Source organism: Peromyscus maniculatus, chromosome X (assembly GCF_049852395.1).
Source record: "Peromyscus maniculatus bairdii isolate BWxNUB_F1_BW_parent chromosome X, HU_Pman_BW_mat_3.1, whole genome shotgun sequence".
NCBI classification, from domain to species: Eukaryota; Metazoa; Chordata; class Mammalia; order Rodentia; family Cricetidae; genus Peromyscus; species Peromyscus maniculatus.
In genome coordinates this window covers 113,096,259-113,109,241 of record NC_134875.1, presented here as the reverse complement: position 1 = coordinate 113,109,241, position 12,983 = coordinate 113,096,259, and the positions used below count along the sequence as shown (strand labels likewise).

The window sequence follows — 12,983 nt, the reverse complement described above, 5'->3', positions numbered from 1 at the left end:
CATGATGTCACTTGCCCTTTGTAAAGCACTATGTTTTTTATCTTTGACTTTCTGGGCCTCAGTTAGTTTCTGTTTGAGAACACTACTGCTCACATGTGAATGTACAACACAGCCCCAGCTCCTGCTGAGATCAGCACACTTGGAAGAAGTGAACAAAGTGAGCTGTATCTATAATAGTTTTTCATTCCTCTCTCTCCTTCTCCTTTCACATCCTCTTCCAAATGCGCCTAAGTTACTGAAGACTAGTTTTTCTCCTTTTAGTTTTGCTTGTATTAGCCAAATCGTGACCATTGATTAGTTTACAAATAGTATGTAGTTCATCAAATTAATTTAACAGTCGTGGAACATTTCTCATACTAGAAAATGCTGAAAATGTGTCAATAAATAGGACCTGTTCTTGGTCTAACTGAAAGGCAAGTATTATATTCACAAATAACATAAAGGTAGTCGTGATTACTGAATTTCTGTTTTCACTGAGAAGCATTCCATACTGTCTATCATAGCCTGTGAGGATTTGCATGACGGGGGCCTTTGGTTTCCTGACCTTGTCTCATACCTGTCTCCATTCGCCTCCCTTCAAATTCTCACCACACTTGCCTGTTCTTTGACCTCTATAGGCATGCCAAGGTTTTGGTACTTCATGAACTTGGGACTAGTGCTTTCTTCTCCTGGGAACACTCTTGCCTTGCATGCCCCTTCTCGTTCTGTAATTTCAACCCAAGACTCTCTCCTCCCTCTGACAGTCCTCTATGCAGTCCCTTCTCTCCGCTATCGTACCTTTCTTTCTCCCATCACACCACTTAACATGACATGGAATTATTTCATCTCTTTGCTTAATTGTTCCTTATCAATGTCAGCGTTCCCTCTGCTAGCTCCTAAGTTTCCCACGGACGGAAATCGCATATGTTATCAGTTTAATGTTTAATGTTATACTAGATGCTGGAACACTAAACATAGAACCTAGTATACATTGTCTTGGTTTCTTTTCCTGCTGCTGTGATAAAATACCCCGATAAAAGCAACTTAAGGGAGGGGGCTTTATTTCGGCTCACAGTTTTGGTTACAGTCCATTGTGGTAGGGAAGTCACAACTGGAGGAGCTTGAGGGAGCTGGTCACATTTTATCTTCAGTCAAGAAGCAGAGCGGGGCAAACTTCTGCTCAGTTCCCTTTCTCCAATTTATCCAGTCCAGGAATGGTCATGCCCACAACTAAAATGGGCCTTTCTTCATCAGTTAAGTTAATCTAGATAACTCACACAGACATGCCCAGAGGAAATTCTAGATTTCGGTCAGGTTGACAGTGAACACTTAACCATCATGTGTGTGGTAGATATTCACTGAATGGCCGAGTCAGTCTGTGCCATCAGCACTCAGAGTCAATTGCATTTCCTTTCTGCCTCTAATGTTCCTTTCACCCCATCAACCTTACCTGAGCTTTATTTCCAAACTGATCTCTTAAACTTTCTCTCTAATCACACATTGAAAGCTGTCTCCCTTTTGCTTAAAACTTTCTGTGATTTCTGTTGAAAATTTAGACTCTAGGGTAGCATTAAAGGCCCTCTGGCCTCATCATCACCTGTCCTGCTTTTTTTCCTATGTTCTCAGGCCACTGAGAACCTCACACAATTGTTTGGCATGACATGTGTCTTCTGTAGTGCTGGACTACACATCTCTAGTGCTCCGGGCACTGACCTCGAACCCTGTGACTCCCTTCTAGAGGATTCCTCTAGGTCGTTTTAAGTTCCTATAGCACTCTGATCACATTTTTCTTTTTTGTCATACCCATTAATACTCAATTAAGTAGCTGTTTGCAAATATGCCTCCTCACCAGACTCATGACTTCTTTAGGAAAGAAACTGCTCCATTTATATAGCACACCTAAAATGGTATCTCCTAGATTGCATAGTATTAAATAAATCGTTGGTTGCAGGATTGTAATGTCATTAAATTTGGTCTGCTAGTTGATTTATTACAGGCCTGGTTAGAAGGTCTGTGCCACAGAATCTGAATGGTGAGCAGATTTTGACATTTCTAGGTCTACTTAATAACTTAGAAACTAAGTAATTAAGATGTTTTCTTTTCTTTATCCCCCCCAACTTTATTTTTTCTATTCTTTTAGTTCACATGCAAAATAATTGTCTTTGTATTCATGCATGTGTATCATTCTATCTTGCTCCTATTTACCATCCTCATTGCCCTTCCCCATCCCCTCTCTTGCTGGCCCCTTTGACCTATGTAGCTGCAGTTTTTCTGGTCCTGCCTGGCTCCCATGGCCCCGCTGTCCCAAGTAAAAACACAGAGGCTTATATTAATTAAAACTGTTCGGCCATTAGCTCAGGCTAGCTATTGACTAGCTCTTACACCTAAATTAACCCATAATTCTTATTTATGTTTAGCCATGTGGCTTGGGACCTTTTCCCAGTTCTGCCTTTGCATCTTGCTTCTTCTGTGTCTGGCTGGTGATTCCTGACTCAGCCTTCCTCTTCCCAGAATTCTCCTCTCTCTTTGTCCCGCCTATACTTCCTGCCTGGCTACTGGCCAGTCAGCACTTTATTTATTAACCAATCAGAGCAACACATTCACAGCATACAGAGCGATATCCATAGCAGACCTCCCCCCCCAATAGTCCTCTTCTTGCTTATTATTATTATTTTTTTGGTTTTTCAAGACAGGGTTTCTCTGTGTAGCTTTGTGCCTTTCCTGAGACTCACTTGGTAGCCAAGGCTGGCCTCGAACTCACAGAGATCCGCCTGGCTCTGCCTCCCGAGTGCTGGGATTAAAGGCGTGCACCATCACTGCCTGGCTCTCTTCTTGCTTTTTACACACACACACACACACACACACACACACACACAGAGAGAGAGAGAGAGAGAGAGAGAGAGAGAGAGAGAGAGAGAGAGAGAGAGAGAGAGAGAGAGAGAGAGAGACGCACACATCTAGATTCTGCATACAAGAGAAAACGTGATATATTCTTTCTTTCCCCACTATCCTGGCTTGTCTCATCCCCTGCTCTGTCCAGACTGCTTCTTTCTGCCTCATAGTAAAATCTATATGCCACGTGTGAAAGGAAAGGTTGTTTTTGCTTTCTCAAATGTGGCTTATTTTGTTCCACATGATTATCTTCCATTCATCCATTTCTCTACAGCTGACATAGTTTCAATTTCAAAAATGACTAAATAAGATTCCATTGTGCATATATGTCATGTTTTTTCTATTCATCTTTGGTAGGCATCTAGGCTGGATCTGTATCTTTGCAATTGTGAATAGTGCTGCATTAAATATGGATATTTTGGTAACCCTGTGGTATGCCATTGTCAATTCCTTTGGGGCAGATACCCAAGAGTGATATAGCTGATAGGTCAGATGGTAGTTTTCAGCTTTTTTGAGGACCCTGTAGCTGCAGAAGTTGACATTCCTATTTGCAGTGACTGACTATGAATTCCTCTTTCCCCACATCCTCACCAGCATTTGCTGTCATTTTCTTAATTTTGACTGGGATAAGATAGAATCTCAAGGCACTTTTAATTGGCATTTCCCTCATAGCTAAGGTTGTTGAGCATTTTTAAAAATGTTTATTGGCTTTTTGTATATCTTCTTTTGAGAAATGTATTCAGTTCATTTACCCATTTGTTGATTGAATGATCTGGGGTTTGGGTGTCTAGTGGGTTTTTTTTGTTTGTTTGTTTTTTGTTTTTTTAGTTCTTAATAGATGCTAAATTTTTGTTTTTGGTTTTTGGAGACAGGATCTTACTAAATATCCAGGGCTGACCTGAAACTCTCTGTAGCTCAGATTGCCTTGCCCTCATGATTTCAACATCTCCAGTGCAGGTATTATAGGCTATGCTTATGCCACACAGATATGAGAATTTCACAGAGGAAAAGAAAACCCAAACTACTAGTATAAAGCACAAAAAGAATTTCATACTGAATCAATTAGTAAACTAGAAATTTATAGGAAAGCATAATACACTACATTCCACTTCATTATTCTGCTTCTAACATATTTCATTTAGATTTGGACCATGAGCATGTCTCACATTCTGGAAAGTTAGAAATTATATCTGGTGTTTCATTAGAACAGCTTTATGGCAGATTTGAAATTTAAGGTGGCTCTTTGAAGAATAAATCACATTTGAAGTAGAGGCCGCACTCAAATTTAGAGGACCCACAAAAATCATCTTTTTCTCTTTTGTCTGTAGTCTTGTCTGTTCACAGACCTCCCCTAAACAACAGTGTCTGTAGAAGGCTAGATAGCCTGTGACAGCTCTGTTTGTAAATAGCCTTTGGGGAGGCTGCTGCTTCAGGGGGGCATTTTTGTAGACTTTACTATGTTTGCATTTCAGTCTGAAGTGTTCATGGCAGCTTAACAAAATTAGTGCAGTCTCTTTAGAGGTTTAAATATCTTTTGAGGGAAAAGTTTTCCTTTATGATATATTTTGAGATTGTCTGTGATTGATAGCAAAGCACATAGGGTCTATGAACTGCATTTGCTGCAAACCAGGAACAAATCCAGCGTGATCCACTTGTATAGAGACTGGAAAGTCCACAACATGCCATTCTACTTATATTCATTATTTGGAAAAGTAATTATTGATGTGCCATAATGGAAGTAGAACATTAGAGTCTCTATATTTCCTACCTTCAATAACTTCCAGAAGCTATTTCATTCTCTTGTGTCTCTCTTTTCTTCACATGTGAAATAGTGATAGGTTGTGATGAAGATGAAATGATCTATGAGAAATCCCCTAAGGGCCAGGGTATACCTACATAGTAGAGTGCTTGCCTAGCATGCCTGCAGCCCTGGCTTCCATCTCTAGCATTGAAAATGGACCAAATTCCCAGACCAGCATGCAATGTGTAGATAGTGCTCAGTAAAGAGGTACTCACTCACATTGTATTTTATTAGCCAAATGATTAGGAAAGTTAAAAACCTAGGGTATAGTTTTAAACTGTGTGCTCCAGCTTTGGCTCTTTGTTGAATTATCTCATATTAGAATAACAGATTTCATTCAGCAGCATATACATTATATTTTTTTAAGTTGGGAGTTTGCCTGGTTGTTTTTTAAAATTTAATTTTTTTATATATTTTAAGATTATAATGTGATTGCATCATTTTCCCTTCCCTCCAAACTATTGTATCATTTCTCCCTTCCCTTTCCTTCATCCAAGCCTTCCCATGTACCAGTCCTTGCTCTTTCATATTCATGGCCTCCTTTTCCATTAATTGTTGGGACGTGTGTGTGTGTGTGTGTGTGTGTGTGTGTGTGTGTGTGTGTGTGTATCTGTCTGTGTCCGTGTGTATTTATAACCTGCTCCATCTATATATTGTTACTTGTATGTATGTTTTCAAGGCTCACCAAAGTTTGGCATGGTATAACAAATTTTTGCACTCTTCGCTAGGAAAAACTATTTCTCCTGCTCTCAACATTCCTTAGTTACTTGTAGTTCCTTGTACAGCGCTGAAGCCATGTGAGCTTCCTTGTCCACATTAGCATGTCTACTGACGTCCTCCTTGTTCAATTCATGTTTGGACAGTCATGTTGGTGAGACTTTATGCATATAGCTTCTGACATTCCTAGGAGACACAATCTCACAGAAAACTCCCTGTCCTGGTCAATTTTGTTTATTCTGATCTTTCTAAGACCTTTTAGCTTTCATAGTTAATTATCTTATCACTGAAATGTCATCCCTGGGGAAGGAAAAGAAGAGTATGTGGTACACAAGTGCAAGATAGCCACAGGTTCTTCTGCAGCCATAAGTTCTCACTATGTATCTCAAGCTGACCTCGAACCCAAGATCTTTCTGTCTCAACCACGTGAGTGCTGAGACTACAGGTGTATGCTACCATGCCTGGCTTTAGCCTCTCTTTTACAGATGCACAGTTAATTCCTTTTCAACCAGGCAACACATTTCTCAAGTGTGTCTCTTGCCCTACAGAATATAATGTGAGAATGGTAGCATAACTATTTCTTAATATTTTGTTTGATGTTACTATAGAATTAGTTCCTCTGTCCTTTTGTTCCGTATATTTAAAGATTTCTGTATTTTGAACTGTTCCTATGTTGGTATAAAGGAAATATGTATTGCAAAGCAAACTAGCACTCAACATTTGGAAGGTGTATAAATGCTTGGCTTCTGCCAGTGTCTTACCCACTGCTTCAATACCACTCAAGTTATTGCCAAGTGGAAATAGGTAGAAGGAAAGAAACAACATCAAAATAAGCACCAACCCCTTACTTTATTTAGAAATGCATTTGTTGATATAGGTGCCTATGTTTGCCCTCTGTTACAACTTTAACATAAGATTTTTAATGTAAATCATTAGAAGAGTATATTCAAAACAATAATAGGACATGTGCCTAAATTCACTATTTCAAATGGAGCCTTTCATGTTCTGGCCTCTTGCTGCCTTTTTTCCTTTCTTATGCCTCTGTTTTCAGGAGTAAATGACATATTCTTGTGGAAAAGTCAATACATCTTTATACGATATCATATCATGGCCCTTCTGTTAGTTCTCCAGTCTGTCAGTATTGAGAATTGTCTGTTGAAACACACAGTTTGTCTGTAAGTTGTTTTAGAAGCAAGTTGTTGTATAAGCAGACAAGATTCTATTAAATATACAGGCTCAGACTTTTATTCATTTTGTGAGCTTTAATATTGTCTATCTAGCTTTATATATCATCTTTTACCTGTAAGTTTTCCCAATATTTAATATTTGGTCCTATTAATTCATATCTAAAATATATAGACACAAAAAGTAATATACAAATAGTAATTTGACTTGGATTGACACAAGGGCAATGATTTCTGTCCAAATGCTGCCTTGTGTAACCCCCACAAATGTATGTACACATATACTTCCCCAAATGCTAATATCCATACTGTGTTGTCCTTGCAGTTTCCGGCTGTTAACCATCCTCAGTCATTAGAGAGAAGATACCTTGGAATTTTAAATAGTGTTTTACTCGACCTTATGAAGGTAAGAAAAGTATGTTTCTAAAAAAAAAAAGCCCTTTGGTTTGTGGATTCTCCTCTGCCTACTTGGGACCATAGCCTGCTTTTATGAATTAAATGTTTTGTTAGTAGATGATTAATGGGGAGTATGTCATGTTAAAAGGCATGTAATTTGTTTGTAATTGCAACAGGAATCTGGTGTTGTCTCAGTCCATCTACAGAAGAGCATGTAATCCCTAAATTACTTTCCTAAAATGGACAGAATGATGAAAATCTGTTGGCACTCAAGAACTACTCATGTTTACATTTTAAAACAAATCTTAAAGTGAATGTTGTAAGACAAAAAGGTTCTTCAATTATTTTTATACAACATTGAAGGCTACTCATGGTTTATGCAGATTTAATCAGTGAATTTAATTTTTTTTCTCTGACTGGACCTCTTCTCCCCTAGACAGACTGCTCTTTCTGACTTTTTTTAGATGTATCAGGATCACTACTAACATGATGACCTGAGTGTTCATTCTTCCTGTCAAAAGACATCCTACTCCAAACTACTAAAAAATCCTCAAAATCCTTTTTTTAAAGATGTGTGTGTGTGTGTGTGTGTGTGTGTGTGTGTGTGTGTGTGTGTGTGTGTGTTGTCTGCATATCTGTCTTTATACCATGGCATGCAGTGCCTACAGAGGCTAAAAGAAGGCATCAGATCTCCTAGGACTGGAGCTAAAGGCTGTTGTGAGCTGCCATGTGGGTGCTAGGAATCAGACCCAGGTCCTCTGGAAGAGGAGGCAGTGCTCTTAACCACTGAGACACCTCTTCAGCCCCAAAATTATTTATTAAAGATTTTCTTGCTGGGTATAGTAGCACATGCTTGTAGTTTCAGAATTTGGGAGGCTGAGACAGGAGGACCTCTCTAAGTTTGAGGCTGGCTTGAACTACAAAGACCCTGTCTCAAAAATAAGCAAGCAAATAAAGATTTTTCCACCTCACTAGACGGTAGTCCCTTGAGTGAAAACTATTTTTCGTAGTTTCCCATTTTTTGTTGCAGGTAGTAAATGTACAGGCAGACATTGATTGTTTGAGAGTAGAACTTCAATGCTTGATTGTGAATCAGTTTTGTTTTATGCTCATTCATTCAGCTGTCAAAATGTGGCAGCTACACTGTGTGCAGAAACTGTAAAAGGCATGTTTAGCATGGTGGCAAGTTACTGAGCTGTGTTCTTAGAACTTTGCTGTGTTTTATGGTATGTTCCCATCTGTCCCAGTGAACAGTGTAAGTAGGTGTAGGGGCAGATGTGGAAGGAGGGCTCTGGCATTTAGGAGGAGCCACATACCATATAACCTTTCTAGAGATGCACAGACTTTATTAACCTATAAAGGATTTCTGAAGTCTTACAGTAAAGCATTTCTATTTCAACATTTACCAAATACTGTGTTGTATGAAGCTCTAATAAAGCACTGATGTTGTTCACAGATTGAGAACTGCTAGTTTTTTCTAATGACTCCCCAACACTCTTTCAATTTAATTCAGCATAAATTATTAGGAAAATCAGTTGGTTTTGCCAATACCTTCTTTCATGTAGCCAATACTTGTCAATTTGGGCCTTACTCATTTAGTAACTTTTAAAATATAACTAGAACAGAGTAGAAAAATGGAATTAAATACAATTTTATGTTTCCTGGCTTTTTTCTTTAGTTAAAATGCAATGATGATTAGTGAGAAAAAGAGGCCATGAATTTAAAGGAGAGTGAAGAGGGCTATCTGGAAGGGTTTGGAAAGTAATATGTTTATTGTCACTGTTCTCTAAAAGAAAGCAAGTGTTTTTATTGAAATACAAATCCAGGGGCTTAGAGAGATGGCTCAGTGCACTGACTGCTCTTCCACAGGACCCAGGCTCAATTTCCAGCATCCACATGGCAGCTCACACCATTTTTAACTCCAGTTCTGGGGGATCAGATACCCTCTTCTGACTACTGCAGGCATTGTACAAATAAGTGTGCACACATACAGTCATGCAAAACACACATATGCATATGCACACACACACACATATGAACTACACATTCAAATTATGTCTACACATCTGAGTTTTTATAAATGTGAGCATATTTTTGTTACCTTACCTGCATTGAGACATAGAAACTTAGTTAATATCCTAGAAGCCTCCTTTGGGTCCTTCCTAGGTCTTACCCTCCTGGCCCACTCCGCCTCCTTCAGAAACCATGATTTTGATTTCTGTCCCTGATTAATATTGCCTAATTATTATAGAATTATACACACACACATATCACCGTTCTTTTTATCTCTTTTTGGAGGTGAATTTTAAAGATGGAAAGCCCCCATTGTCCTTTTAGTTAGCCTCTTTGCTGCTCCCTAAATGTATGCTAATTATGTCCACATCTAATACTTAAAATGTTTATCTCATTTGGTACCTTATTATAGCTGCCACTTTAGCAAAGATACAAGCACTGGAATTAATGCACACCAATGCCCTTAATAATTTAAAAAATAACTACAATAATTGTATTTGTTTTACATTAGTTTAAAAAATGAGGATGCCTCACACACACACATGCTAATTTTTTAACTGTTAGCTAGATAAACTTCATGCTTTGCTTTTGTGGTCTTCATGCTTTAGAGTAATTGTACTCATAGCATATGAATACAGTTTTTATATGTACAGTAACTTCTACATGCTATCAAATAAGTTAAAACAGCACCAACACTTCTGAAAGGTCATCGGTGTTTTGAATTTAAAAAGACTTCTTGGAGGCTGATTTTTCTTTTTAATTAGCATCTTATATTTGAAACCATTTTAATGGTAGCTGTTAGAAATACTAGTTAAAACCATCACAGTTTTTGTTCTATAATAAGGGGGGGAAAGAATTAAGTTTGCAATTGTGTCTGAATTAATATGGACATAAATTCACCAGAGCATAATTAGTGGTTGAGTCTCAATAATTAGAATCTTTGGATCAAGATGAATATGTCAGTATCTGGTAGGACCAGAATTGAAATGTTCTGTGATGCTAGGTTAAAATTGAAGTCTGGCTTATTGGGAGAAAATTTGCTCTCACTAGTTAACTAAAAATGTTAATTATGGATAAGACCAAACTGAACTAGAAGTGAATTTGTAAATGATGGAATTTTACCTTTCCTCCTTTTTCTGAGAGAAAATAACAAATACCTAGAAGAGTGAATTTTGTGCTTCATTATGCTGTGTATGTTGGTTATTTTTTAAAGATATTTGATCATTTTATAAGTCAAAATAAAAAAAATCCTGTCCATATAAGATAAACAATTTTGGGTGAAAACATTTCAGTTGTGAAAGTTCTAGTGCATTCAACATAAAACAGAGGGTTAGTGCCTTAATGAACAAAGAAGATTCAGAACTAAGTAAAGATAGCGCAGACACAGGAAAGTACATGAAGAGAATATGTAAGTAACTGGTAAGCATGTAAAAGTGTTCAGCCTTGCTAACAGCCCAAGATAGGAGGGACAGTGTCTGTAAGAGGGACTGAAGCAATGATGCGGGGGTTAAAGGCACTTGCAGCTCCTGCATCGGGCCCAGGTTTAGTTCCTAGCACCTATATTGGATGGCTCACAGCCACCTGTAACTCCAGTTCCAGGGGGATCGTGTCGTTTTCCAGCCTCTGAGGGCAACTACACACACACACACACACACACACACACACGCACACACGCACGCACGCACGCACGCACGCATAAAATAATTTTAAGCAAACAGCTGTGAGATAGTATCTTTTAAAATATCTGATCTGATTTCCAACTACTGAGAAGAATGAGAATCCCTGTTGTTGGTGAGGGTATCTAGAAATTGATAGGCTCCTATACTTTGTGAGAGGAGCATAATTTGAGACAACCTCCCTAAGTGGTAATTTAGCAGGATGGAGGAAAGATTCTTTAAAGCTTTGCGTACCTACCAGTGCCACCTTTAAGAATCCATTAGGTTTCAAGTGTGTTTTTTTCATAGCATCAATCATAGTAGTGAAAAGTGGCTATCAGTCAAATGTCTAATAGTAGGATGCTTCCTAAGTAAATCATGATAGACCCATAGCACAAGCTTCTACACAATCATTGAAAGCCTTGAAAGGTCTGAGGATGTAGCTTAGTTGTAATGCACTCCACCCTTCCCAAAAAGCATATTATGAGATAGTGTGTTGCCAGATGGTTCAGGAAAAGGAAACAACCTGACTATTTGTCTTTTGGGAATTCTGGAAACAAAGTATAAAGTATACACACAGAGTTAAAGCTCTGCACTTTATGGAATGAACTCAACATTGTGTGCTGAGTGGAAGGGAAACTAAATACATACAGTTATGTGCTTAAACTACTGTGGTAAAATGAAAAGAATCAGATGAAAGTATGTGCAGAATATACCATATATATAGAATAGATATAGATATAGATATATCCCTCGTATAATGCACAGGGAACTAGTGATGTGAGCTGTCTCCAGAGAGAATCTTGGGTATCTTGAAGACAGTAGAAAGATGAAGAATATAAATATATGCTTATTAAAAAGATTTTTAAATATTGAAGTTATATTGCAAAATGTTTTTTTATAAGTAAGTGAAAAGAATGGGATATAAAAATAAGTGTATATCATGATCCCGGTATTATAGCAGAAAGACTATATATGGTATTCACAAGCAGGGCTAGAAAGATTTCTACCAAGAGGATTATAATTGTGAGATTGTGGGTGATTTGGATGATGTTTTTCTTTCCTTGCGCTATTGTTGCTAAGTATTTTGCAGTGACTACATATTTCTTTTCTAGGAGGAAAAGGTATTTGGTGGAGTTTAAATTCAACTTTGTTCTTTCCATTCTTAAACTTTTATTTCCTAAGAATTTACTGAAGTTGGACCCAGCTGACAGATACTTGACAGAACAGTGTTTGAATCACCCTACATTTCAAAGCCAGAGACTTTTGGATCGGTCTCCTTCAAGGTCAACGAAAAGGAAACCTTATCATGTGGAAAGCAGCACACTGTCTAATAGGTAAATATTCCCTTCTAAGGAAATACAAATGCAGTCGTGGTCTTATAAGTAGGTGGAGGAGGTGGCTGCTAAAATTATGCAATTAGAGAAAAGAAGGAAAGCCCTCTTTATTCAAAAATAGCTTCTGCATGCTTATTACATGATTCAGAACTATAATTAAAGAGTCGTGTGGGACTCTTAAAGACTTTCTTGTATTTAACAAGTAGATGAAGAAAACCTATGTGTTCCCTTGGAAAGGTAGCAACTCAGGAGGTTTCCAGCATTAAGACCTAGCAGATGTTGTGTAAATGACAGGGGAAGGAAAAGAAGACACTGAACACATCTGTGGGGGACAGTGCAACTGAACCAAATAGGAAGAAGCTTCTTTCGAAGGGTTTTGTGATTTGATTGTTCTTGCCTTTCAATCATTGAGTTGAGAAATAAGGTGTTTTTTTTTTAATAAAAATAAGTATATGAAAAGAGTGAAGTCAGTAATTAAAAGTAGTATGTTTTAAAAATCGCTTTTTGAGCATAGTATTTTTAAATATTTGTTTCCTGCCTGGGCATACCTGTAATCCTAGCCCCGAGAAACTCATTAGGTAATCAAACAGGCTTCAGGCTGGCTGGTTCCTCCTGCCTCTCCCTCCTGAGTGCCAGGATTACAGGCTTGTCACCACATCTGGCTGAAAACTTGTTTCTTCTCTCTCTGTCTCTCTCTCTGTCTCTCTGTGTCTCTGTCTCTGTCTCTCCCTCTCCCTCTCCCTCCTTCTCTCGCTCCCTCCCTCCCTCTCTCCATTCCCTCTCTTCCTCCCTCCCTCCCCTTCTTCTTCCTCCTCCCCTCTGTTGGATCAGTTAGATTGCCTTTCCTATACTGACATCCCCCAATTCTGTCACTGCAGTTCCGGGAGAATGGTCTTCTGTGCAACCTCCCTGACTTCCTTCATCCTCTAGAACCCAATTTTGGCATCTGAGGATTTTTATATATGGGATGTAGAAGTAATTTATTTCATGTAAGAAAGCAAAAACAATG

General features: G+C 38.3%; 1 protein-coding gene across 21 annotated transcripts in view; it reads left to right on the top strand.

The window, feature by feature from the left end:
* The window catches only part of Cdkl5 (cyclin dependent kinase like 5), a 201,750-nt gene that overhangs the window by 138,438 nt on the left and 50,329 nt on the right, over window positions 1-12,983 (top strand). For all 21 annotated transcript variants that reach the window (XR_013048080.1, XR_013048081.1, XR_013048078.1 and 18 more), the window contains 2 exons: window positions 6,899-6,979; window positions 11,823-11,974. Coding sequence is in view for 11 of the 21 variants with exons in the window: in XM_076562120.1 (XP_076418235.1) it covers window positions 6,899-6,979; window positions 11,823-11,974 (233 nt within the window). In the remaining 10 variants the exon portion in view is untranslated. The remainder of the gene's footprint in view (window positions 1-6,898; window positions 6,980-11,822; window positions 11,975-12,983) is intronic.